Here is a 26,810-nt window from a genome sequence, read left to right as displayed (position 1 = left end):
AGACCAGCAGTCCCTTTTGTTTTGCAATATAAAACATTATACATGCAAAGAGGAAAGTAAGCAGTTTCTGCTGTGAGCTGCCACATTCATTTAGGGAGATTAATCTCACAAAAGAAAGCATATGTGGAATTGGGTCACAGCACTTCACATATTCAAGCTTGTGTAAGATACAAAGTGATCAATCCCCATAAGATCTTTGTGAAGAGAACAAGGTTTATTATTTATAGTAGTAAACAGGCTGGCATTTATCTTTTCAGAGCATGGCAGTAGCATAAAATATGTTTTAACTTTTGTTTTTGTCAGTTACTTGCATTTTAAAAGCTCTGCTTTGCGTTGTTATACCTTTCTTGAATTTCATGATTTCTATAATAAGATACTTGCAATATACTGAAATGACAATTCTCAAAGCCAGTGAAGAATAAAAGAGCATGGCACAGCATGGAAATTCAGTGTTATAATATGAAGGCATATATATTCTAATATGCAATTACTGAACCTTTTAAGTTATTCTTAATGGAGATAGCAAGATCACAAAGGCCACCTAGCAGAGTGGAGGCCCTACCTCACAGTCCTGATACCATCAGGAAATGAAGCACAAGAGTGAGACAGTACAGTCAGCAAAATTTGTCTTCATTTATAGTCTAATTGAATCACATAGAAGGGAAGCCTGTTTAGTGCAATGGTGCTAGAAAATGAGCCTCAGCAGAAGCTGAAGTCAGGTTTAATGACAGTAACTGTTTGGAGTATGTGCAGCAGTGCATGATGTGTTTTATTTTAATTCCTGTCACTCTAAAAGAAGCAATTTTCCTTTCTCCTTTTTCCCCAACAATTCCTACTCATCTTCTCATTCAGTCTGGGCTTTTTGTTTTATGACAATTACTACTTCAGTTTTCTCCTTAAACTTGATCCTGGTTAGGTATACATCACTAATGCTCTGCTGAGCTGAAAGCATTTTTTCAGTGATCTATGCCAGCAAAACTCATGGCTCTCCCACATATTTGGTAATGTTAAGGCTGTTTTTTGAGATAATTCTTGCATGGATTGAGAGCAGTTTTTTGTGTTAGGCCCAGAGCCTTATCTGGTGGTAACTGTTCATATTATCCTGTGGTCTTTCAGCCAAAGTCAATCTTGGAGGGGGACGAAATGCTGGGTTAGGAGCCTCTTCTTCAAATCTGCAGCAGCTCCTGGGGTGATCAGTGTGAAATGCTGCATATTGCTCTTTGAGCTTTACTTGATTTAAGATCTAATGCTTTAGGAGAACTGCCTCTGATTTTTTATGGGGGGGTTTGGGAGCTGGTTTGGGGTTTTTTCATGCTTTGTGTTGACCAAAGTTCTGCTGACAGAAAAGGCAGCAGAGAGCTTTGGTCCCCAAGTAGCATTCCCTGTGCATTGTCCAAAGGACCATCACAATCACCCTCAGAGTATTTATTTAATTAATCATCTGCCTTTATTGAGATTTTACAGAGTGATGCCTTTAGAATATTTTTTCTATTGTCAGAGTACTGTTAAGTACTTTTTAGTATTTAACTAGTATTGTTTAGTATCACTAGTATCGTAACAGTGTTGTGAAATAATTCCAGCCCCATCTCAGTGATATTGCGGCATCTATGGATCACACAGGTACACTGAGCATTGTCCTTCCCTCACCAAGGTAACAGTGACACCCTGTGGCAAATTCAGTAGAGGCCTTGTACAAAAATATCCACAATATAAAGGTATCCACAATACAAAACTACTACATAAACAAATACATGGTGAAGTTAGGACCCTCCTTTTAACTTCTTACTTGCATCATTCCTTTGCTTTGCTTAATGAACCTAAATAGCACAATTGCTCTGTAATTACTGTCATAATTCTGATTCCAGTTAAGTCCCTCACTGCACAGTACTATAGTTCTACTGTGTTATCTCATGCTGATATAAAAGGCATGTACCCCAGTTAAATATTTTTCAATGACACTCATTATGCCTTTCAGGCAGCATAGCTGGTTGAATACTATGGTCGGCACGCTGCAGATGGTTTAAGCCTCATGCATGCAAAATACTGACAAAAGAAAGATTTTAAAACTTCATGAGAAGAAGCGGTCTGCTTTTGGGGGTTTATGGTTTTGGGTTTTTTGGGTTGGGTGTCATTTGTTTGGTGGGTTTTTTATGGGTGTAGGAAGAAGAAAAAAGTTAAGAAATGCTGGGCAAAATACCCCCATGAAACTTCATTTGAATCTTGTGTTATACACAGGTTGCCTTAAAAAATTAATGGACATGCAGGGAAGAATGTCATAAATTAGATTTTGCGTCCTCTGTGCTTGAAATTTAAGCCCATTATGTCTTCTCCTATCTAGAGTCCATTCAGTTTAAGTGTTTGGGTGGCAGGGCAGTTCTTTAAGCAGTGGAATAGACTGCAGTAGTCAATGGTTTATTCTGGAAAGATTGTTGTAAGCAAGTTACACAAGTGCCTATTGCAAATATTTTTGGTGGAGTTAGACCTATTTCAAAGCAGAGAGAGGGAGCAGATGACTTCCCAAGGCTCCTCCCAGTCCTTCTTTTAGTGAGTTTATGGTTGTATTTTAAATAGTATTTTGTGCACATCTACTTTCCCTAGTCTCATTCTGTTAGCTTGCGTTCCATCCAGACAAACACTGCCCCTCTCACTACCTCTTCCCTTTGATGGCCTCTACAGACCTGTGAGAGAGTGACTCACAGCACAGGTGCTTGTGTTGAACAAAAAAAGCACCTTGCTTCCACCATCAAAAGCCCTTGGAGTCCCTGAAGGGCTGGCATGCAGGAATCCCACTGGAGACCAGCATGGAAGGAAAAATAAAGGGGCAGCTCCACTTTCAGGCCCAGCTGTTTCCTTCTGTGTGGCTTTATGGGATCTCTGCAGGTCATTCTCAGAATCACGCTTTAGTAGCCCCCAGTGTCTGTGCATTGCCCTCTTGGCTCCAGGGTTGTTCCCCTGAGGGCTTGCTGTTTCTGAGGGAGAGTTCTGCTATACAAGGTTAAGATGAAGATACAGGGACTCTCACTGTCCCTTGAAGAACTCACTCATCACATATGAGCACTCCCTGACAGCCTGTGCAGACAAGACATTGTTGACCTATGTCTCCCTCCATGGAGCACTTCATGGTTTGAAGACACGGCTTGACATTAGGTTGCACTTCAATATTATTTTATTTGGGCTCTTAGTTATTTGCTTTAGCTGAAATTTAGGGAGTGTGGGGTGCTTGGCTAAGAACAGGCACTATGGACAAACCATACTGATAGGCCTTAGCAAGAGGCCTGCTTGCAGGTTGCAGGAAAAGTACTGACACTGATATCAGGCTGCAAGAATGTAAACTATTGAGATAACGGGAAGGAGCTCTCAGAGAAAGACAATGATTTCACATGCACGAACAGCGCATGGACACTGCATACAGACCAATCACATAGCAACATGTACAACTAGTAAGAAGTATGTTTAACTATTGCAGGCCAATTATGTAGAGACATGTACCTATAGTTAACCAATGATGAAGTGACGTGTGTGTGTGAGAATATAAAATAAATGCTGTAACACATAATAAACGAGATCTGCCTATCGATCACGTTGGTCTGCCGTGCAGTTACTCTGTGCCCCCTCGGCCACAAGGGAGAAACATTTTTAAACCAGCAAAAGTAAAATTGGATAGGGCTTCACATGTTGTTTTATATATGGATCAATCACATGAGATTTTTACAAGAGAAACATTTTATCAAAATCCTAAATAAATTGTTTCTCTGATTCCTTGTGTGCCCTTCATATCATACCAGATTCTCTCAGGTACAGACTTCCAATTACAGAATAAAAAAATTACTTGGTGTTTGTTCTGTCTCTTTTTGTTTCTTTCTTTGCTACTTTCTTTTTATTTTTTCTTTAGTGAAACACCAGTGATAGCTTTTCCACTGCACATGGCTAAACATTTAAGAATAGATACATACGTAGAGCAAGAACGAATTTGTAAGACAATTCTTAAGAAATATTTGCAAGCATTTCATTGTCTCTCTTTAGGGAACTGGGCTTTCCCCTTAGCTGCCCTTGTAAATACATTTCAGAGCACATGGAAGATAACAAAGCTGCCTCTGTCATTCCTGGTTTGTGTCAGCTCTGGAAGACAGAGCTGCAAAAGGCTTTGAATTGCTTTCAACTATATAGGAAGTGAATAGAAAATTAGGTGTTAAACCTGTGAAGATGTATGCATTTCCTTGATTTTTACACACTACACTGTCTTACTGAAGTTAATGGTGTAAGTTTTTTGAGCAGGTTTTTTATTCTTTGTTTGTTCTAAATATGGTGACTCTGTGGGCCAAACAACCTTTCATGGAAGTGATGAAAAATTTGCCGCTGATTTTCCAACTACGAATAGTTTTTGCAATACTAGCTGAAAGAAAAATCCATTAAGAATAATGTAGAGACATTCTATTTATTTATTTATGTTAACACTAATGTGAATTGTGTGAATTAATAGTATTTTTGTATATGAGTCATTGTTAATAGTATAAATTACTAGGAGACTAGAGGAGGTCTTTTATTCTTCATGAGTGTTTAGTCCTGCATGACTTGTAAACATGAGGAGCAATATATCATGCTCTTAATGAGAAATTCAAATTAACATATATATTTTTTCCTATCTAGATTAATATGCCCCGTGGATGCTGACTTTGATTATGTAATCCCTTCTGTGAATGGCAATTATTATCTGGAAATACTGTGAATGCAATTAGCAATTTGAATCTGCTAAACTATTAATCTACTTAAATGTGATGAATCAGTTCTTTTACTTCAATGAAAATTTCTGAGGAGAACATAAATTGCATTTTATTTTGCTTTACGTTCTCCAGGCTACATTAGATTATCACCTTTGCTTTTGTTTTCAAACCTTTCTAAGTTTTTATCAACACAATGAAGCAAGTCACAGGAACACATGCCCACTTAAAAAATACTTTGTATACATGTTTTACCTTGTCTCAGCTCCACTTGGTTATTAATTTTAAAAGGTTACAATACTTAAGACCATGTCATTAAAATGTCTTATGTTGTTGATGAATCATCTTCGTCTACAACTACATTATATAACACTATTTAGTTTTCACACACAGAGGATATTTGCAAAACTAAACAAACATTTTCTGATGGCATCTGGGTTTTGAACATCGGTTTTTTTTAGTGCCCATTCTACCTTCCCAGGAAGTCAATAGTAGAGAAAGTCACTGTAAAAATGTCCATTGATTACAACTAAATAACTTGCATCAAGATGGAGAACCTTGCCAAAATTTATATTAAGCAAATTGTATTAGGTGGCCTTTATTTTTTTAAAAAGAGGAGAGGGGTGGGGTAGTGCAGGTGCTTATATATAGAAGTATATGGCTGCCTGCCCAAGCCTGCAAAACCGCAATGCCTTTAGCAAATTAGGTGCCAGCTTCACCAATATATTACTCCAGTTTTACACAGTGCTTAATTTCCTGACAGCAACTAGAGTAGTGCAGTGGCAAATCAACACCTCAGCCCCAAGGGCTGCATGTTGGTTATCCGTGAAGAGCTTGCATTTACTGCTTTGAGTCACCACACAGACATGTGCAACAGCAGCATGTCATTGATACATGCAATTAATTTGGGTCACAGACTGGAACAAGACTAGAGTCTGCCTATTGAGCCAGGTAAACATGAATCTCTCAGACACAATCTTGAAGTCATGGTCCAGCCTCTCCCCATCTTGGAACCTCCTGCTTCATTTGGTGGATTTGCTTCTGTAGTTCATCTCTGTCCAGCTTCATTTTTGCTTCTAGAACTTGCCGCAGAGACCCAATGCTCTCATAGATGGCTGCAAATCCTAATTGCAGGTGAGAATTGCATTAGTTCATAACCAAGAGCATCACATAACCACTACCAGAATCTGCTTCCCACTGTAACACTCTGCTTTGTACTAGGAAGAGCAAAAGTTCTGAAGGAAAATAGGATGTAACTGTGTTGGTGGCACAAATGCCCCTGGTCACAGCCGAGCTATGGCTGCGTGTGCTCTGGGGAGGGCAAGATAATAACAATACCCCTTATTGCTATGAATGGCACACTTCATGAAAATCCTTCTTGATGACACAGGTGTAGCCATTATCCCTGCCCCAAATGTATTTAAACTAATGTGATACAAAGACATTTTGGATATTCTTATAAGTTGCTCACTGTTACCACAATTCAGAATAAAGGACTCAATAACTGTGGTCCTACCAGCATTAACTTCGGCTTTCATTTCTTTTATATCTTCATTTATCTCATTTTGGAGTTTGCCAATGCGAATATTTATCCTTTCTTCAGTCTGTTTTGCTTCATGTGCATCCATGGTTATCTTCTGTATTTCTTCTATTTTCTCAATTTTCTCTGCCATTTGGTTGAATTTCATCTCAAAAGCTCTCTCACTCATTTCCTGGAGGCCAGAAAAAGAATTTTAATGATTTACTCTGCACATGAAATAACCGTAGTCTTTCAAAAATATGAAATAGATATTGATTGACTGTCTTTTATATGGAATTGAAAGGTGTAAGGAATTATAATTTTCTATAAAATGATTTTAACTGACTTGATTACTGTAGGCTATTACTGATCTATTTAGCAGTGATCAGTTTTATTTAAAAATTCTAAGGTTGTGGGAATGTTATACTTTACATCTGTGAAGATACTTATGCAAATACAGAGTCAGTTTGAAAATCTCACTCAAATAGTAGCTCAATTATATCATCTTAGTTATTAATGAAGCTTTTTGAATACTTCCTTAGTACTACAGATTTTAGAGAAACTTACTGTGTTTTCCTTAAAAGTCAGTGAGAGTTGTTCAACTTTTTGCACCAGCTCTTTTTCAATCTTTCCATGTTCCTGTTCCAACCAGCTGCGTGCAGACAAAATCTGACTGCTCAGTTCCTCAATGGCATTTTTTAATCTGAGAGCAAAATGGAAATTAGCAGGTACGAAGGGGCAGAACTGGTCATTCAGCAGTGACTTTTTTAATGAAAATGTTCATAATATAATGGCAATTTGATACTTTCTCCTTGCCACGTTAAGGTGAGTCTTTGAATTATAAGGCTACTAAACTGGATAAAGTAACATTGTTTTAGAAAATAAAGGTGGAAAAGCACAACAAAATAGCAGTTATTTATACAAAACTCATCACAAATTTTGAAGCCTAGCAGATGAAAATTCACTATGATATTGGAAATAGAATATGGTCATCCATTCAGATGATAATCTTTGTGCCCAGAGGTCTTAAATCTGAACAAAGATTTGATAACCATTTATTTTGGTGGCAATGCTGGTTCAAGTAGCCCCACTTACATCGCCTGTACCCACCTCAGCTTTACACCAACACAATGTGCCAGTGAAACTGTTTCTTTTTTCCAGTGAATATTTGAAATCTGGGTCTATTCTGAGTCTGGTTTGCCAACAGTTTTATTGATGTAACTGGTAGGATTGCATGAGGATGGCAAGAAGCGGTAAGGAGTAAGGATGTGGATGGCTTATACCAGAACTGCCACTGAGTGAATTGGCTGGAGAAGAGTTAATATCTGAATTGAATATAATGTCCCCATATAATGTCTGGTAGTAGCACAGTAGCTTATCATTAACAATTTAGGTATTTCAGTTATATTCGTGTTTCAAGGCAATTTAAAGCAGTAACACTTTGTGAATGCTGTGCTTTGCTTCCTGCTTGAGTTGAACATTTTGCCCTGCTCTGGACAGCCACCTCCAGCTTTCATTGGCACAGTTCTTGCAGAAGGGCAAGAAAGGTACCAGGCCACTCTTTAAAAAATCCTTAGTTGTGTCCTTTAGTACGAGTTCTGCCCAAATACTTAACTAGGGACTTAATGAACTTTTCAAAACTGTCTAAGCACATTAGGGGTGGGATTCTTGCTGAAAGCAAGTCCCACTTGACAGACCATTTTGCTTTCATAATATCTGTGGAGCAAACACATATTTAAAGAGGTTCACGCTTTTGTAGACCTGAAGATTGCAACAGTCAGACTTGGAAAACTGAGGCTCTGTCTCCCAGGGTACAGGGCAGCAGCACCTACTTGGTGTCCAGGAGTTGTAGCTGTTGGTTGCTTTCTTTGTAGGCAACTTTCAGCTTTGCTTCTTGCTGCATTATTGATTGCTCTACTCTGCTCAGCAGGTGAGAAATCTGAAACAAAATTCAGAATTTACTATTTTTCAGCAGCATTTCATTCACAGTTTCATTTGGGACATTTCCATAACAGCAGAGAAGGTCTTAGAGAGATCACTTCTGCTAACGTTTCTACAATTATTGAATTGGTATTTTTTACTTTATCTTGAAAAATATAGTATCTCTTAACATGAAAGTATCAATATTTTGAAAACTGTAATTTCTTTTTGCCTTAAATAATTGAAATAGTTTTGCCTTGAAAGCATCTGCTTGATCCCGCTTGAGACAGCTGGATTTGCAGAATCCTTACATCTCCACGTTGCCACATAAGCATAGTAAATAAATAGCAAAAGCACTCCACCAACACTGAGGGGTGTGTACACCATCAATCTGTGTATAACGGCACTGCAGTGACAGAAGGGCTGAGTTTAACTGGAGATAGGTCATTACTAGAAGAAAATATTTCTCGACACACCAAAACAATCATCCCACTTTCACAAGACAGTTCTGGTTTACAAGATGCATGACAACAGCCTCCTGATATGCTAAGGTACTACACTGAGCCTTCTGAGAAAGGTGAAGTGGATTTTATCCATTTACCTACTGCAAAATGAAGATGTAAAATACTTTTGTTGACCAAGAAAATGGGAAGGCCTTGAGACAGAGATATGAAGAATCCTTTCCCTTAATGTCACAAGTCTCTGCTTGTATCTAGTGCTTGCTTCCATTCTCAAACCCAATGGAAGAGAAACCTGACGGACAGATTATTGGATTCACAGAACCCAGAGCCAGTTTTGTTTTGCAGACCTTCAAAAATTGTTCAAACAGGTATAGAATCATCCTGGGAAGGCCAAAACATACAGGGAGAGACACTGATGCTTGCATTGTAGTAGTTTTGTGGTGCATCCATGCCACATTCACATTCCAACCTCAGGAAGCCATTCAGGCCAGTAATCACTCGCTTTTCTTTGTTCCTGTAGTCCTTTCAGATGCCTTTACACACTAGTCCCTTCTACACGGTATGCTGAAGGCAGAAATTAAGGACCTTTTTTCAGTTAGACCCATACAGGAATGCAGGTGGGTACCAATATTCAATGTAACAAGGACTGTGAGCAGATACACCTCTCCATTTGCAAATCTGTGACCTCCCAGGATAATAATTAACAGTACTGGAGTCTATGTGAATTAGACTGTAACGCTTACCTGTACACTGATTGCTTTGGTCTAAATACCATACCTGTATTTCTGCCTCTTTGACTTTAGATTCTAAGATCAACTTGGAAGTGTGTTGGTCTTTACTTAGGCTCTGAAGTCTTTCATATGTAATTTTATGCTCTGCAGACAGTCTGGCTAACCCAGCATCACACCTGTTTGAACAGATAAAAGAAAAAAAGCAACAGCTAAATAGAATATGAGGTCCAGGCTTTTAAAATTTTCTAGTTTATACTGGCCATTTCTGTGAAACTGCTGTCTAGGGAAATGTCTTCTGAGACTGTAAGAACTGTCACGTATAGCTCATGGTATTCAGCAAACTGCTCCCAAGTGGGCTTGAGGTCCAATGGTCTGATACACATATTTCAGTCCTCTTGACACTGCCACAGTATGGGCAGACTGTGTTATTGGTCAGGGAAATCACAGCAGAAAGGCAAAGATGCACAATTTCATTACCTTGTACTATTGTAATACACCAGAAGACATCTGATTAGGCATGTAGGATTTCATCTATGTGATGAGAAGCCTAAATGATTAAGGACCATTTTTTCATTATTGTAGCTTTGTATTTTTATTTGTGAAATAGCAGTATACAGTTAAAATGTGTAGTAAACAATGTGGGGCAAAATTTTATATTTCTTAGTCTTTATTTAGGTAAATAAATAAATTGTCATTGAAAGCAATTGCAATTTTGTCTCAGAAAAGACTATTAAATGAAGTCCTGGAACATAATAATTATTGTTTCTTTTCTTCACATTGGAACATTTCTTGATGCTGTAACATTTTCAGTCTAAATGTGCTCTAGAATATGTGCATTTTCTACCAGATTTCAAAAAGAATTTGGCCAGGTGGATTTCATCTGCAGTAATACAATAAAGGCATTAACTGAGCTATAAAAATGTAGGTACTGTGATTTCAGGAGTAAGACCTCTGTGAAGTGTGACTCATGGACAGTTTTTGCTAAGGGAAATATGTAATCAGCAACATTGCCAAATTTGATCTAGAAAACTGATGGGGAACAGACAGCAGTTACAATTTAAGAGAAAAAAGGCAATAAAATGGAACCAGCTGAGGCATGTTTAGTCATTACCTAAACTAATGACACACTCTGCTCTTTTTAGTCAAATTTCAGTTTGCAGGCTTTCATTCCAACATGCATGTTCATCACCTCAGTTACAGTAACTGACAGTATCATTAAACATAAAGGGAAAGTCCCAGCTAAGATGACAAATGGATCATCTATTTATTATTATGGTACAATTTCAAGAAGAAAATAATCAGTCATGCAAAATAGCACATAGACATTATAAAACTTGCAGAAATCAATTTATGGTGGAGCAGGTCAGCGTAGTAAGACCAGTCAGTAATATCTGTAGGAAGAGCAGCTGAGGTTTACCTAGCAGTGAACCTTATTTGTGGGTCTCACAGTCAGGCACTTTCTTTAGAAAGATGAGGAAAACCAAATCTCTCCCATTGTTACAATCAGAAAGAATCAGTGCAATGAAATCATCTTACATCTAATCACCAAAATGCTGTGGGCTCCAAAAATGGTTAGTTTTGTTTCTCTGAGGCATGACTGAAAATGTATAAAAAGCAACAGCGTTGAAACTACTGAAGCAAATGTAAACAGCAAGCATCTGTAATTGTTTTTAAGGCAAAGAAGTGTTTTAGGTTTAATCACAGAGCATTTCTTCTCTTCATGGAATTCAGTTACCTGGGCAAAGGGTTCATGTAGTTCCACGGTAACTGAAACGCTAAAATTCTGACTATGTTAATTTAGTGTCAGCTTGCTGTGTGTATTGATCAGATTATTTGGTTTTTCTGCCATATCTGTTGTACACACTCACAAACACCTGATTACTTTTGACCTGGAAAGAAATATTAGTGTTCAGTTTCAAAGAATGAGAGTTAAAAACTTATGACAGTTAAATAACTTCATTCCCTGATTCCACTGGCTTTCAAACAGGAAGGGAGACTGATAAGATGAACATATGGAAAAGCATGGGCTTTCTAACACTTTTGATTCAGGTTTCTACCGTTTGATGGGTTGGAAGACAATCAACAATCTAAACACAAGGGAACATTATAGCTTGGAATTTTTCCCAGATTAAAAAAAAAAAAAAAAAAAGAGAGAGAAAGGAGAAAAAAAATGGCACACTGAATTCCCCACACCTCTGTGAGTTCTTCTTTGAATCTTCTTTATGGATTCATATTAAAATGACAATAGAAGTCTTCTTAAAAATAGAAATAGATGTTGCTGAACACTGTATTTAATTTATTCAGACTGTCTCTATAGATGTAGCCAGTGGGCTATAGGTATAAAGACAGAAGTTGGAAACAATTTTCAAGGTTTGGTCATCCTAAAAGCACAAGGAAAGACATGAGAAATAGATTAAGATTTCTAGGATAGATACTAGTTTAAAAATATAAGAGCTGAGTATAAAACAGTTTTGTACAAAGAAGTGCACAATAAATAATTCTCTGAAATACTGAAGCTGTCCATACAAACAACCCAGTGCAGTTTTTCATATGCAGTTGCACACATGCACTGTTGAAATTGGGACCAAAGATGCACTAGAATGTGTTCATTTTGCTACTGTTTCATTTTGGGGGACAATCTCTGAAAGTTCTGATTGCAAGCTGTGTACTTAGGTGAGATTGGTAAATGAAGAATAGATGGAGAGTTTTCATACTGCTAAGTATTATCCTCAATTTCAGAATATAGTAGAATTCTAGAAACCAATAAAGTTTAATATAAACAGTTAAATTATCAAAAAACTGCCTTCCAAGCTGTAGTCAGCAAAAGTAGTAGTTATTTTGCTGGCATATTGAAGAGTATTTTTGTTGTCTTCAACCTTTAAGAAATCCAAAGGCAGTAGCTGCTCCACTCAGTACCACTAAAGCCTAGATAAGGCTGAGAGCTGTGCCAGCACTCTGCAACTGGGTGCTCTATACATAGGCTGTAATGGTACGCAGAGAGATTTTAATCTTCCTGTTTTATTAGAACAGGAGAGGTTTCAATTAAAATGCCGGAGTTCCAGTGAAAAGCAAGCAGCTGAAGAACAAGTAGTGAAAGGCAAGGAGATACGTGCAGGGCAGGCATTAGGAAGGACCAGCAGAGCTGACAGGTGGTGCTGGTCTGGCCCAGGAGCCCAGAGCAGCCCCCCTGGGCTCACCTCCTACACAGCAAGAGCCAGAGCACAGCAGATTTATTGTACCCAAGAAGTCCATAAATTCAGTGAGTCCCAGATGCATCCGACTCATTTTCTGTGCAGTGCAGGAAACTCTGCCTACATCTAATGAGCCCAGGTTGTCTGAAATGAATCAGTTCTCTAACATGTATAAAAAAATCATCTATACATGCAAAGTAGGCCCAGTTATAACATGCAGAGTTGCTGTTTCTCTGGATGTTTTAGCCATCAGGAAGCTTCTAGAGGTTGCTGCATTTAAACTTTCCAGACAAATGTTTATAGTACACAAGTAATTCTCTAAATAAATGATAAGGCCATACTACTGAACTTTATGATTTAGTATCATTAGAAAAATAATTGTTAAATCTATGTTATATAAAATTGACAACATCATGGACAGGAGGCTGGAGAAATGGGTCTACTGGCATCTATCTAATTTTCTGCTGAATGTGTCACTGAATTAACCAGAGATAATAGTTTTTCTTAAAGTTAATAATAATGCTGATTCTTGGGAATCATTCATGGTGACCACTGTGATAATGCTTTACAAATTCATCCATAAACTGTGTTTATTGAGAAATGATCCAGAGACATGAGCTGTAAAGTGTATTCAGTCATCTTCTGATAGCAATAGTAGTTGATTGATTCTATGATGTGAGTGAGGTATGTCCAAACCTCACTCCTTCAGAGCTGTGGGGAATGTGGTTTGGAGCTGTGCTTCAGAACTGCATATGCATATAGGGATCCCTGCTCTCATCATTAGAAGCAGCAACCCTCAAGAAATAACCAGAGAGTTGTTTGATGATGTATTGACATGTTACAGAACAGTTGGTGTTAGGAAATAAACACCACTCTCTCCAATATTGAAGTTGAATAGGATGTTTAATACGCATATCATTACTGGAACTGAAATATGGCCAGAATCCTAAGGCTGACATTAAAATTATTACATGAGCAAAGGGCTCAGACTTTGGGATTCACTGTGGTGCAGCCTGTACGAGCTGAGTCACCCCCAGTGTGCGTCTGCACACCCATAGCCGAGAGCACACAGGCTGGACTTGGAGTTACATGAGCCCATCACTGCAGCCTGAGCCACACCTTGACTGGGGCTGAAAGCTGATGCAGAGTAAGGTGGTGACCCATAGGAACTTGATCATGTTTCTAATGTTTCACTCTGAACTCTTCTGAAAGCTTGCAGGGCAGGATGTGAAAGGAAAATTGCGTTAGGTAAGTAAAGTTTATTTTAGGTAAGGAACATTGGCTAGAGTAATCAGAAACTGTTTATCCCAGGGAAAACTTCTGTATTGTGCCAACAGCACAAGAAACCACTTTCTTGAGCATATTCTCCAGTTGGTGCTGTAATCATTATTCACAGCAACACTAATTTTCAAAGTAGAATCTGTGTGTAAATAAAGGAAAATAGTTTTCTCTCACGGAACACTGCTTTAACTTGATTTCTGATAGAGGGAAGATTTTTTTTCTTCCTCGTTCAGGGAATTTTTTTTCTGTAGAGAGCATGCTGAAGAGAAGCACAGAGGGTAGAAGAGAAGATAACAGTAAAAAGACAATAAACTGATTCTCTTAAGGTAATGAATACAAATAGCCTGAAGTTGTTGCACAGTCTGACATAAGGCAGATGGGTTTAATCTCACACAATTATCAGATAAATTGCAACCCAAGCACAGTACCAGGTGGTGCCCCGTAAATAAAGGAGGAAACTGGCACAGGGTGTGCCAGTCCCCCACTGCTCCTGTTCTGAGCACGTGGGGCAGGCAAGGGCCCGGTTTTGATGTCCAGGCCAGCACCTGTTTCTTCTCTTGAGTTGTTACTGGAGGCAAAGGCACTACATTGTGCTTCCCAAAGTGACAATAAGGGTGTTGCTCCAAGTATGGAGCAACTACAACCCTCTCAGGTTGTAGGATGATCTCAAAGTGGACTTTTTATATTAAGAAGCAGAAAGATCTAGGCATGTATTTTGGGGCATTTTTCAATGAGATACATGTGTGTGTCTCTCTTTCAATCAGTTTTCTGATTTGACAAAATAAACTATTTCATTCATTTTTGCTAAAGCATAGTGCATAACTTACTAAATTTTTAATTATTTTTATGACCTCTCTAAAGTATTCTTTACAAAATGGGCTATGAAAGTTACAGTGGAAGCTTCAGACAACTGAATAATTTATGAGAAAACTGCAGTTCAAGAAAATCCCTCCCTGATTATTTCTGTAGGCTTTTGAAAGTTATCACTAAATCAGCTGACATACAAAGAAGAAAGAAAAATTACATGTGCAATATAGACAGCAGGTCAAAATCAGGCCAAGTATAGCTCCATCAAAGTTATTAGCCAAGCTGCTTTAGGCCAGATTAGGTCCTTTCCCTGTAGCTGTACATATCCTCTGTCTTTTGTGTTCAACTTTAGGGACTCTTAAGCCAATGTTGTTGTGCTGGGGTTTGATGGCACAGTGAAGTCTGTGTAGCTGCACAATTGTAACCTGGAGGATCAGGCAGCCTGTGAAACCTCTATTATTGTGTAGCTTTCTGTTCCTTATGTGCCACATAGCCATGTGGTTTTTAATATGACTAACCAACAACTGAATGTGCAGATTTTTATTTCTAAACTATATGCAAAAATGTGCAACTATTTTGTTCTTCTCAAGTGCAGATTGTTCCGTGCTGCCTTTCTAATTGTGCTAATTAATGTGTTTCAAAGATACATGAGTCTAACCACAGTACTTTTTAAAGCTGAACCAAATGCAAATTTGCCAAAGGAATTTGAAGTAATTTATTTAAAATTAATTCCAGGAATTTTAGGAATTAAAGGTGATATTATTGAGTTTAATATGCAATACTGAAATGCAAAGGATTATTATTCATTTTCTTGAAAACACAGAACAAAATTATCCTGGGAATTTTGCCAAAGTTGAATTCAGCCCATTATCATTAACATTAATACTTTAAGATTAAAGCAACATTAACTAGCCCCCAAAATACAGTTCCATGTTGACTTTTACCTTGCAACTCTTCCTCGAAGATCCCCTAAGCCAGAAAGCTGACGCATTTCCAAACTCTTCAGGGTAGAATTTGTTCCATAGCTGAGATTGTCTCTGACACGTATCTGTTCCTGCAGCATCTACAAAGCATTCATATGCAAATAAAAGCTCAGTATGTCACATTTAATGTACACGTAAAATGTCACTCACTATTTTTCAGTCGTTCAGTATCCTCAGATACCATTTTATTATTACTTTATTAAAAACTTGGTCTTGCAATGTACTAAAACAGATATCTTTTAGACATTTTGTTGTTTCTTCTTATTAGTGTCCCATCTGCACATAAATACCATAATATGCATAAAGTATAACTTGACAATGAAAATGAAAGGATGAAAGATATTAGGTTTTATCCTTTCATTTTCCCCACCACACCCCTGTTGCTCACTGCAACAGAGGTCATATGTGAAGTCACGGATCTGCATACGATTAGGTCATAAAAATGAGCAGTTGGGTTTGGTTACTTGGTGTCATCAGTGAGTCAGAAGGGAAAGAAAGTTTATTACAGAGCTCAGGCATTTCCTACTGTTTATACAGCACAGCCTTTGGACTGAACTTGAGCTGGGTATTAGTGTCGCATTAATTCATTTTTTCAAGATTTTCCAGTGCAGCTTTTGAAAGCAAGCTTATTAGAACCACAAAGGCTTCTGTGTTTATATGCTAATATCCTGTGCTATTTTCATAGCCCCTGAAAGAATTATGTAATTTGCAAACACTTTTTCAAGTTGTAAAAACAATTTATAAACTTACAGGATCTTCAGACCTTGTCTGACCTCTGCTTATCCTGTGGTAAACTTTCTTAGGAAATTAGCAGGAGTATGTAGCTGGGATGGCATTAGTGCTGTGGGACATTCCTGACATACCTCAATGTCCCGATTGAGCTGCCTCACTATGGCCGTTATGTTTCGGATGTGTTCCTCCAAGAGCTGCCGGGCCAACCGGTCTCCCCCTCCTTTGTTCTGCATTCTGTGCAGAGTGGAAACAATGTCCTCCTTAATGCGAAACGCGTGTTCCACAAGGGCCGCCGTTGTTTTCTCATGGCTTAGGATTCTGTCTTCCAGCTGATCCACCAGGCTGGCAGATGCCAGCGGGACCGCTGTCAGTGCCTGGCTGTGCAGCGGGATGTTCCGAACCCGTCTAGTGGAGAAGAATATCCGAGATATTGTTAAGTTCCCACAAAACTCTGCAACGTCTTTAAACGGGAGACAGTGCAATACTATCTGAGTACTGGGAGAGTACTGAGAGAGAGGGCCCACTGCTACAAATAAGCGGGTGCTATGTTGGCTACTGCGTGTGTCTTGTACAAAGGCAGGTCAGGCTCCCTTTAATTCTTTTTAAGGGAGCTTACAAAAGCATAGGGTCTTAAGAAAAGGGCATTAGCATAACAAAAGTAGTTACAGCTCAGAACTAGAATTTGGTTAAGAATCCAAATTCAAGACCCTTTAATGAGTTTCAAAAGTAAAGTTATTTGTCTTGGCAGTTTTCAGGCTTAATCTAAGCTGTTACTGTAGAAGGGAGGTATTGCAAATTAAATGCAAACAGACTGAGACTGAAAAGGAGTAGCTTGTGTCAATTCCTTTTTCAGTCTCTGTAGCTATCGTGTAATACATACAGAAGCTTGTTCCCCCATGAACTGGACAGGTGCATATGTGGGTATAGAAAGACCAAAATTATTACAAACTTCTCATAGTCTTAGAACACAAATTTTCCCCCCAAAATAGCTTACATTTGGGTACCTTGAATATTTGTCTATATTTTTCAAGGGTGCAGTGCACTTGCATAGCTTCCATGGAATGCAATGGAGCTCATGGGTGCTGAAAGTAAAACAATTAGGCTGCTAGTTCATGCAATCTTTTCCTACCACTATACTCTGTAAAGAATAATGAAAATTTTCACAAGCATAAGTGCAAGATACAAGTTCAACACCACTTTGAAAGAGGAGATCTTTTCTTGGGATTGTGTTATTTACTGTGCATTCTCATTTTCATTCCTATTAATAAGCCCAATTAGCGGTTCAGTTTCACCATGATAATATTGTTAGAGATGTATGAGGACTCTTAATACAGGTACTCTTGGCTCTGAGTTTTCACACTGGTTCCATGCTATTAGAAGACTGGCTAAAGTAAAGTATTGTTGGACTTCTACTCAGAGTTTAAACTATTTAATTTATTTGGGAAATGGTTGAGTAAAAGCTGAGCAAGGAATTGTGATTTGGGCCATGATTTGAATGTTTACAGTATTTCACTTTGCTTTGCATACTACTGCCAAAGTCCCAAGTCACAGCATTACTATACATATGGAGTTAAGAGACACATAATACTCTGCAATATGAAGATTTTAATGTTTATATTCCAAACTGTACCTTTCAGAAGGGGCAAGAGTTGGGAAGATTGGGCTTCGGTGGGCCATTTTCTGGTCAATAACTTATGTCTGTTGAAAAAGTACACATTGAATTATTGAGTAGTTTATATTGGCTACTGAAATTACTTAATTCTTTTGCTTTAAGTGCACCTTTAAGTAAAGTTATAGATTAAAAATAGATACAAAAGAATGAAGACTAAAAAGTGCTAAAAAGCTTTTTATAGTGAAAATTATACTCTTGAAAAGGCAAGAGTGACAGCCTCGAAACTGAAATCTGCTGTTGACCTACAGAACCGGTTTGGCAGGACAAAGGTAAACAAACTGCTTGTCCCCAATCTGTCTATGGTCTCAGACATAATTAATCAATGAATAATAAAGTAAGATCTACAGGATTATCATAAAGCTTTGGAAAATATTGACTGGAGAGTCAAATACAAATGTTTCATTACAGCAGATTATTAGAGGTAAGGTGCTTTTCAGGTAAAAGCACTGGCAGTCAGAAACCTAAATAAAATGTGTGACATCAGCATCGTTTAACAAAATTGAGTCTTTTATTAATTTGTCTTGAAATCTAAATGACCACACTTTCTGTTGTAAGTAAATTATTCTGTGGTAAGAATATAGATTATAGTGTAAATTTTTAGACACTGCCAGCCAGTGACAGACATTGCAGCAGAGTAGGTCTATTCAATAGCTTCAGAAAGATTTTAATATCTTACTGTGAGACCAGTACCTGGCTCAGAAGCTTTATCTGCTGACAGAAATTAAATTAATGACAAAGATTCAATCAATCAATTAATTAAATTAATAAATTAAATTAATGACAAAGATTCAATCAAATCCAACTATTCTACCCTATATAAAACAAATCAACATTTTTAAGTATTAAGAGAATGAGCATTGCCTAAGCCTGAACTCCCTGGGAACCTAAAATCCTCACTGAAAACTAAAGGCTGATGTATGAAAAGAATCTTGCAATAGCTGATGAAATCCTGTGCATTATGCCCTACAAGTAGAAAGAGAGAAATGGGTTACGGAAACAAAAGAGCCAAACAGTGCTTGTGTAGAAGCAATAAGGCTGCCCCCCGAGATCTCAGAATGCAAAGCATGTTTGTGCTTTAGAGATGTATGAAAGCAGTGCCTGAAAGCAGAGAGCAAATACTGTCACAGTGTGTGTGTTCTATTTATAGCACCGAGCTTTGGAAACTACAAATTAGAAAAAAATTAGTTCTAAGACAAGGTGGATTGCTGAGCAGCAATGACAATAGAGAGGAATTCAGAAGGTTGGAATTTAACTCCTTGCTCAATCTCTGACCCCACTTCAGAAAAGTTATTTCCATGCCTAATGACTTAGTTTCCCCATATGGAAGAGAGATAACGATGCCTACCTCAGTGTTTAAGTTCTTACATGGCTATGAGTAAAAAGCAGGATATAAGAGCTGTTATCATTGTGATGACTTCTGCATTCAAAATCCTGCTCAGACACTGAAGGTCCAGTTCTGCAATCTGTTCCTCACACCGTCATTTCCCAGTTGGTTTTTAAGCAACGCCACCACTCTCCAGATGTCCCTCCTGGCTGTATCCCCAGATTACACCAGGTTACACCACCTTAGACCTCTGGGCCTTAACACATTTTAATGATCTTGATGCAGTGAAACATTTGAACACAGGGATTATCTCACAGATTTAAGAAGAGCTGTGTGTGCCACAGAAGCAAAGCACTGGATGCTACCTAGAAAAGCAAAGAACAAGTGTTAAAGTTGGTACAGTAGCAGTTTCTTAGTGAAATACACCTTATAAAAACCAGCCATACAGTGTTTTAATCTTACAGCCTTCAGTATTTATTTATTATCAATTGGAAAAAAATGTTTGTAGCAGAGGAAGCATAGGTTTGCTTGAAGCTTTAACTTTCCTTGCCAGACTACGGTTAGACATGCAGCTAAATGAAAGTATCTCAAGAAATTGTGCACATGGAACAAAAGCCACACAGGCGAACATCTCAGTCACTTGTTGTTGCAAACTTAAGCACTTCCCTCAGTACACAGTGAAATGTCTCATCATCAGTTATGATTTCTTGATCTGATCCAATAGCCAGAAAGGATGTGTTTAAGATCTTATTCAACAGTTGTACAAAACTTTCCTGCAGTTTGGAGGTATTTGCAATAATCTGTAGCAAATCCATGTCAGAACTAATGACAAATTCCTTCTCTATGAGTGTATGTAATACCAACTTAGACTAGTAAATATAAAAGAAAACAGAAGATGTTCTGATGCCTGGATTCAGAGGAATGTAATTTCACATGGCTGCAATTTTAATGGTAGTAAACTGGGACCAAGTTAAATACCAGTTGAAATACTTGCTACAGGTGTTTAATTTTATTTTAATGATGTTGTCTCTTACTTAATACTCCTATAGCAATTTAAGTCATGATATATTAATCCAGTAAATATTGGGTTGATTAATTTAAGTTACTGAATATTCCAAATGTACTTGTCACATGGACAAGATAAAAGATTTTCCCCAGTTGAGAACTGTATGCCTGTGCCAAAAATAACAGTTCACCTGACACACAAGGCAGCTTTTCCATAAAAACATGGATTACTTCCTTATTGTTTCTTTAAGTCACTGGCATCAGATGTGTAAAAATCACCCATGGAACATGACGAATAAACACTTTTAGCAATGTACAGTTCACTCCTTGCTATTTGTGCTGTGGCTTCCTTTCCCCACTTCTCGGACTGCCTTGCACGTTTATTTTCTGTAGATTCTCTATTTCTCCTGTTATGAAGGATAATCACATCTGTAACATTCGGTTCCTCATCTTCCACGATAACCTGCGTCTAATACTTGCTGTAACGTCTGTGCACCTCGGAGTGTTTTTCACATTCATTCTCACAATATACCTGCGGGGTAGGAAAGCATTATTATCCCTGAAAACATAATTTCCCTCTGTTGCTGCTAGGGAAGTGAAGCACGGGGCGGGCTATGTGACTTGCCACAAGTCACATGGGAATCAAAGCAGACTGAAATACCTGCCTAGGCAAACACTTTAATCACTCTTTTCTTCTTAAAATAGCAACCGCTTTGGTTTCTGCGCAGGGAATGTGTGACACCACCCTGGCAGCTTCCCAGTGTTACTCTGAAGTGCTCTGAGGGACGCTTTGGAGTAAGAGAAAAAGTCCTTGTGTTGCAGCTCAGCCAAAAGATGGGTCAAAAGGCGGCAGTGTCGGGGAGAATCAGCCCCCGCCGGACCTCTCTGAACTCGGACGCAGTGTGCGAGGGGTTGCGGGAGGGACCCCCCGGCAGCGCCGCGCCCGCGGTTCCAGGCCAGGCCAAGGCCCCTCTGGGGAAATAGGTGCGACGATCGTGCCCGTGCCGAGGGGCTCCGAGCGGGGGGATGGCGCCGGATCCCTGCCCTGCCCTGCCCTGCCCTGCCCTGCCCGCTGCTCGGCCCCGGCCCCGCGGCGCAGGGGTCACGGTGGGCGCGGAGATGGCTGCGGGGAACACGGGACGTGCGACAGGACACCACGGGTCACACACCACTGCACGGCCATGCAACACGGAGGGACAGAGCCGGGACGGGCTCTGCGCTCACTCACCGGCGCTGGCTCGGGGCAGGGCAGGGCTGCCCCCCGCTGCCGCGCATCCCCGTTCCGAGCCCCGCTCCGCTCCCGACCGCCGTCACCGCCGCTGCGCCGCCGGGGGCCCGTCCGTCCGTCCGTCCGCCTTCCCGACCGGCTGCGCGGAGCGGAGCGGCTGGGCTGGGAGTGGAGGGGAGCGCTGGATGGGAGCGGGGCGGCCGCCGCAGGCCGGGCTGCGGGAGCGGGAGCGGTTGCCAGGACGCCGTCGCCATGGGAACGCGCAGAGCCCGGGGCGGGCGGGAGGGAGCCCTTGGCATCGCCCCCTCCCCGCAGCTATTTTCCGGCAGCGCCCGACCCTTGGGAAGGAGGGAGGGACGGGAAGGGCCCCGCACACACCTGCGGCTCGGGGGGCGAGCGGGGGCCACGGGACGGGGACTCTGCCCGCGCCCGCAAACACTGGCCCCCAGACGGAAAGTTCGACGGTGGCAAACAGCGGTGACTCTGAGTTTCGAGCCGAGAGTATGACTAAAAGCATGGGGGTTATCAGGGTTCATATCAAACCGTGTCAGAATAGAAGATTGTTGAAATCAATGGCAGATACTAGTCTTGTTTTTGAGATTTCCAGGTTAGGTTTTCAAACAAGATCTAACGTGCAGCTTCAGTGAAACTTTGTATATCACAGCAAATGAGAGCTGTCTGTTTGCACAGCAGAGGCGGGTGAGCTGAGAGAAAGTATTACTGAATAAACAAATCCACAGAGGGTGTGTCTGCCTTCATTTTTGTTCCTGCTTGTGTCGTTCCTCGGATTTCGTTAGTTACAATCACAGGTAAACAAAGGGTAAGTGAAATCCGAGACAAACCGCACCACTTCACTCTGAAATAGCAGATTGTCTTTGATTTTAGCTAAAATCCATACCACATCCCATACTATTGTATAGGCAAGCGATTGTAGAGCTAGGAATCTGTCAGATGTGAAGGATAAAAGGGTTATACTGTGCATATTGTTACTATATTATATACTGTGCATATACTGTGTTATATTGCGGAAAATAAGGCAGAGTCCAAATCCACATTCTGATTGACCTACTTATTTTAAAATTTGATTATTATTTTATCATCAAAAGATTGGGCCAGAAAGAAAACATGCCATAAGTGCTTTCAAAATTAGGAACTGAGAGTCATAATACTATGGGATAATTCAGCTTAGAATGGACCCAGGAGAACACCTGGCCAACCTCGTGCTCCAGGCGAGGTCATTAATGAAGCCAAATGCAGTTGCTCTTGAAAACCTCCAAGGATGGAGGCCCTCCAACTTTTCTGGACAGCCTGTGCTTGTTTGGCTCCTGGAGGAAGAACATTTTCTTTATGCCTAGTCCAGATCCCCTCTTGTTTCAGTCTATATCCTTTCATGTTGTGTTATCAGAGATCATTATTTTTTTGTACTTATATCACACTCTTGATGTTTCTAACTAAAGCAGTAGTAAACTGCTGTGTTTTATATCATTACATCTTCAGTGTAATTCATATTGAACACGTACATTTATTTTCTTAAAGGTAAATTCATATCACGATCACTATTTTTATCAAGGCACAACAACGAGAGTAACATTAATTTATTCTGGAGTCTTCAACTGTCTCGCTCATGAATGCAGCTCCATTTCAAATAATCACAGAATGACAGAAATGGAGTAATTTAGGCTGGAAGGGACCTCAGAGGGAATATGGACCAACTCCCTTCTCAAAGCAAGGCTAATGTTGATGTTAGATCAGGTTGCCCATCATAACATAAAGTTTTGATCTTAAAAGCTTGTGTAGTGTTTCAAAAAAAACTCCCTTTGAGGAAAAAAAAAGACAATTCTTGCAATTTTGTTGTTGTGAACCTACATAGCTTAACTGAATTCAGTCACAGGAACACAGGAGGCAGAACTCCTCAGTTACCAAGTCCTTGTGGACTTCTTCCAGATTTATACCAGCCTTGCAAATAATGGCATTATTCATACGTTTTGGTTTGCAGTTGGAGAAAAAATTCAACTCCATGAATTCTAAGTGTCTCTTACATCTGAGGCATCTCTTAATCAGATCCAGAGTGAAAGAGTCACATGCTACTTTTCCTCAAAAAACCCAAACCAAACAGCAGATGAAAAAGGGCTGTTGACTTTGCTACTGTAACGTTGAAGTGATTTCATCACATTTTAAGTCATAAAATTCTGCCTTTGTCTTACATATACCATTTTGCTTCTCTCTACATTTCACAAGAAGAAATGATTGAATCCATTTATTTCCTGGAAGTAGAATTCCATGTGTTCCAAGTATAACTGAAGGCAGAGTGTAACATTCTGCATTTTATAAGAAAATGTTACAATCAAAAAGTATCTGTTAATTCTTTTGGAAGGCAGATACAGGAAAAAAATACACTAAATTTTTTAAGTTTCCTTATTCTAATATAATTTTTTTTTCTATGACATAAATCCTTCATCTTTCTAAGTACAAGACCGTGTGGTTTTCTAACTAAAAATATGATGTCTTGTTAAGGCTATTAAGCCTTGTTTCAATGGCTTTCAAACATTAATTAAATTATTAATTAAATTATTCTGGCCAACAGAAGGCAAATATATGGCTTATAAAACCTATTTAATTATAAGCCATATTATAATTCTCTAAGCAAGAGAAAAGCACTAATGTCTTTTTTTTTTCCTTTTTTTTCCTTTGCTGTCAGTTTTAACCAATTAGGAAACAATCAGAGCAGTTCATTAAAATTTCTAATCTTTTCCAGATTCACTGACATCTTGTAAGGGTCATTTCTTTCTGAAGGCACAATTATGCTTTTAGAATGGAGAGCAAGGGAAAGTTACATTCTGTGGCTTTTCCAGTGGTAAAGACCCTGTTCTTTTTTCAGACAGTTTAGTGTTTTTACACTTTATCATGAGCCTAGTTCGTGTTTGGTGCTGGCACACAGTGCCATGCAGGCAGTGGGTAGGTGGGAAGGCACGTGTGAGTCACCAGCTGCACTATGGAGCCAACAACTTCTCTGTTGTGGTACTGCCCGGTGCAGAGTGGGCTCCAAAACAGGGGATGGCAAAGAGGCTGCAGTCACTCCTATGAGTGCTGAGCCTCTGAAAGTCACAAATGCTAAGCCAATAAACCTCCTCAGGCACTTAAGCGAAGCTTGTCGTTAAGTATTTTCCTGAAGCTTAGCACCAGTGATCAGTATCAGGAGGATCAAGTGCTGCACCTGCTTGCAGCTAGAAAATGTCCTCAGAATAATTCTTGATGTTAGCACTCCTATGCATGAGCTGGTAGGTGTTACTAACCAAACATACTGTCAGACAATACACATGCTGCAAAAAATGAATTCAAGCTCTTAATGCAGGGAATTTTTCTTAAATCTTTTCAAGTGAGGCCTTTGAAAAGTGACCTGTCCATATGAATGTCATGGTGGGAATGTCAACATTTCTAAGCTTTGTGCATCATTTAAAAGTACAGAGGGTCCTCTTTACTCAACCTGAAATGGTTCTGCATTTCTCAGAGATGACTTGTACATTCATGGCTGGAGGACCCAGGCATGCAGACCAGGCACACCACCACTGACATTCAAAGGGAGATGCCTTCCTCTGCTTCCGAGTGTGGATGTTGAATAAATATCATTCACTTCATATTGTCAGCTTGGGAGTTAGACGTTTACCATTAAAATAAGCAGAATGTTTAAAAGCATGAAAAGAGATTGTTGTGAATTAGACTGTGCTTGGTACACACAGTGCTTAGCAAAGGTTCATGTAGATGCAGAGCACTCATTCCTTCAGCTCTAGGGTTTTTGTTGAAAGTCATCTTCTAGTCCATCTAGAGTAGATGGACCCAGTAGCACACATCAATTGCAGTGAACTCAGGACACTTTCTCCATTAGCCTGCCCATGGGAATGTACTGTTTAACTATTCTTCCACAACCTTGTTTCTCTTCTTTTTTCATAACTCATTATAAAGTTGTTTGTATGTATGTAAACACACATTCATACAAATATACATCATAAGAAAATTAACCTATACATTAAAAAGACCCACAGCCAAAGCAAACAGAAAAACCTACAAAATCAGTATCGACTCTCACTTTTATCAGCCCAATATCCATATGCTCTCTGGATTCTTGCAGGTTTTTTTTTCACCGCTTTTTATCACAGTCTCACAGTTTTATGTAACATTTTCATGTTCAAACGAAATAATAGGAAAATTATTTTTGTCCTATTTCCATGAAACTGCTGCTATTCACCTTCTGTTGAGACTAAAAGTATGAAACTCATTTCTTGTGAGGTTCTGTGCACTTTTAGCATGATCAGATATATTTTTGCTTAATGGCTACTGCAGCTCATATTTACCACCTAGCTATTTTCTCAATGAAAGTATTTCCTACCTCTCATACCAGTGTCAGCTAACATCCCAGCAATCCACTATGGAAATCCCAAGCTTCACATGATCAGTAATCATACAGTGTAAACCCAGCCGAGCTGAGGAAATGTTTTGTTTATTCTTCAAAACCAAGGATGAAACATGCCCAAAGGGCTGTTGTGTTTCATCCAAACCACCAAAGTCTGTGGGACATGAGAGGGAGCCAGATAAATAGTTGAAGTTTAGTCCCATTTCCAGACTGTGTGCACCAGAGTGGTTTGAGCCATGTTTGATGTCTGCAAACCATCAGAGTTATCCTGCAGCCAGATCCGTGAGGACAAAGCCACGTACCTATGCGAGTGGCACTGTCCTTCATCTGCGCTGGCAGATCTGGCTGCAGAACCAGCACCTGCCTTGGAGCAGCTGGAGCAGGGCTTTCCTCCAAAAAGTCAGAAGTGAATCCATTTATGCGGATCTCTAAATTAGTGTGGAAGCAAGTCGTTATTTTGTTTATAAAAACAAACAATGAAAACTGAAAACGTATATGCTGTATAAACTATTCCCTTTTTTTCCCAACAACTGCCCTCTTTTTGTAATCAGAAATAAACTAAATCTCAGTACTAATGGCCAGTCTCTTCGCGAACGAAGAACCGGGGAAGGTCTTTCCACCTTCCAGCCTGCGCATTGGATTTTTTTAGGTGAGACACAGTGTGCGCGGAACTGAGCCCACCCTTTAATCCTGAGGTTCATCTGCCGGAGCCAAGCACGCTTGGACGGTGGCAGCGAGGTCCTCAGGACGTAGATGGATTGCCTTACAGGGCTAGCGAGCTCCATCTGCCCGGGGAGTGTCCTAACCGGGAATCGAACCCAGATCTCAGC

General features: G+C 39.6%; 1 protein-coding gene across 3 annotated transcripts in view; it reads right to left on the bottom strand.

Annotated features, from left to right (window-relative positions):
- Positions 1-3,871: 3,871 nt before the first annotated feature.
- Positions 3,872-26,810, bottom strand: part of FAM81A (family with sequence similarity 81 member A) — a 26,326-nt gene continuing 3,387 nt past the window's right edge. The window contains exons 2-11 of one of the 3 annotated variants that reach the window (XM_027881542.1): positions 19,361-19,587; positions 17,974-18,041; positions 17,348-17,425; positions 16,475-16,748; positions 15,573-15,691; positions 9,396-9,525; positions 8,070-8,176; positions 6,805-6,940; positions 6,235-6,430; positions 3,872-5,842 (exon numbers count right to left, since the gene is read on the bottom strand). In XM_027881542.1, the coding sequence (XP_027737343.1) occupies positions 5,703-5,842; positions 6,235-6,430; positions 6,805-6,940; positions 8,070-8,176; positions 9,396-9,525; positions 15,573-15,691; positions 16,475-16,748; positions 17,348-17,425; positions 17,974-18,020 (1,227 nt within the window). In that variant the 5' untranslated portion in view covers positions 18,021-18,041; positions 19,361-19,587 and the 3' untranslated portion in view covers positions 3,872-5,702. Of the gene's footprint in view, positions 5,843-6,234; positions 6,431-6,804; positions 6,941-8,069; positions 8,177-9,395; positions 9,526-15,572; positions 15,692-16,474; positions 16,749-17,347; positions 17,426-17,973; positions 18,042-19,360; positions 19,704-26,810 lie in introns of those variants that run through there. The other 2 variants (XM_027881541.1, XM_027881543.1) reach the window with 2 other exon arrangements.

Source organism: Empidonax traillii, unplaced genomic scaffold, assembly GCF_003031625.1.
Source record: "Empidonax traillii isolate 1590-97213 ecotype Southwest subspecies unplaced genomic scaffold, ASM303162v1 scaffold90:size2128546, whole genome shotgun sequence".
NCBI classification, from domain to species: Eukaryota; Metazoa; Chordata; class Aves; order Passeriformes; family Tyrannidae; genus Empidonax; species Empidonax traillii.
Note: the sequence above shows the minus strand (reverse complement) of the source record. Positions and strands in the feature narration are given on the sequence as shown.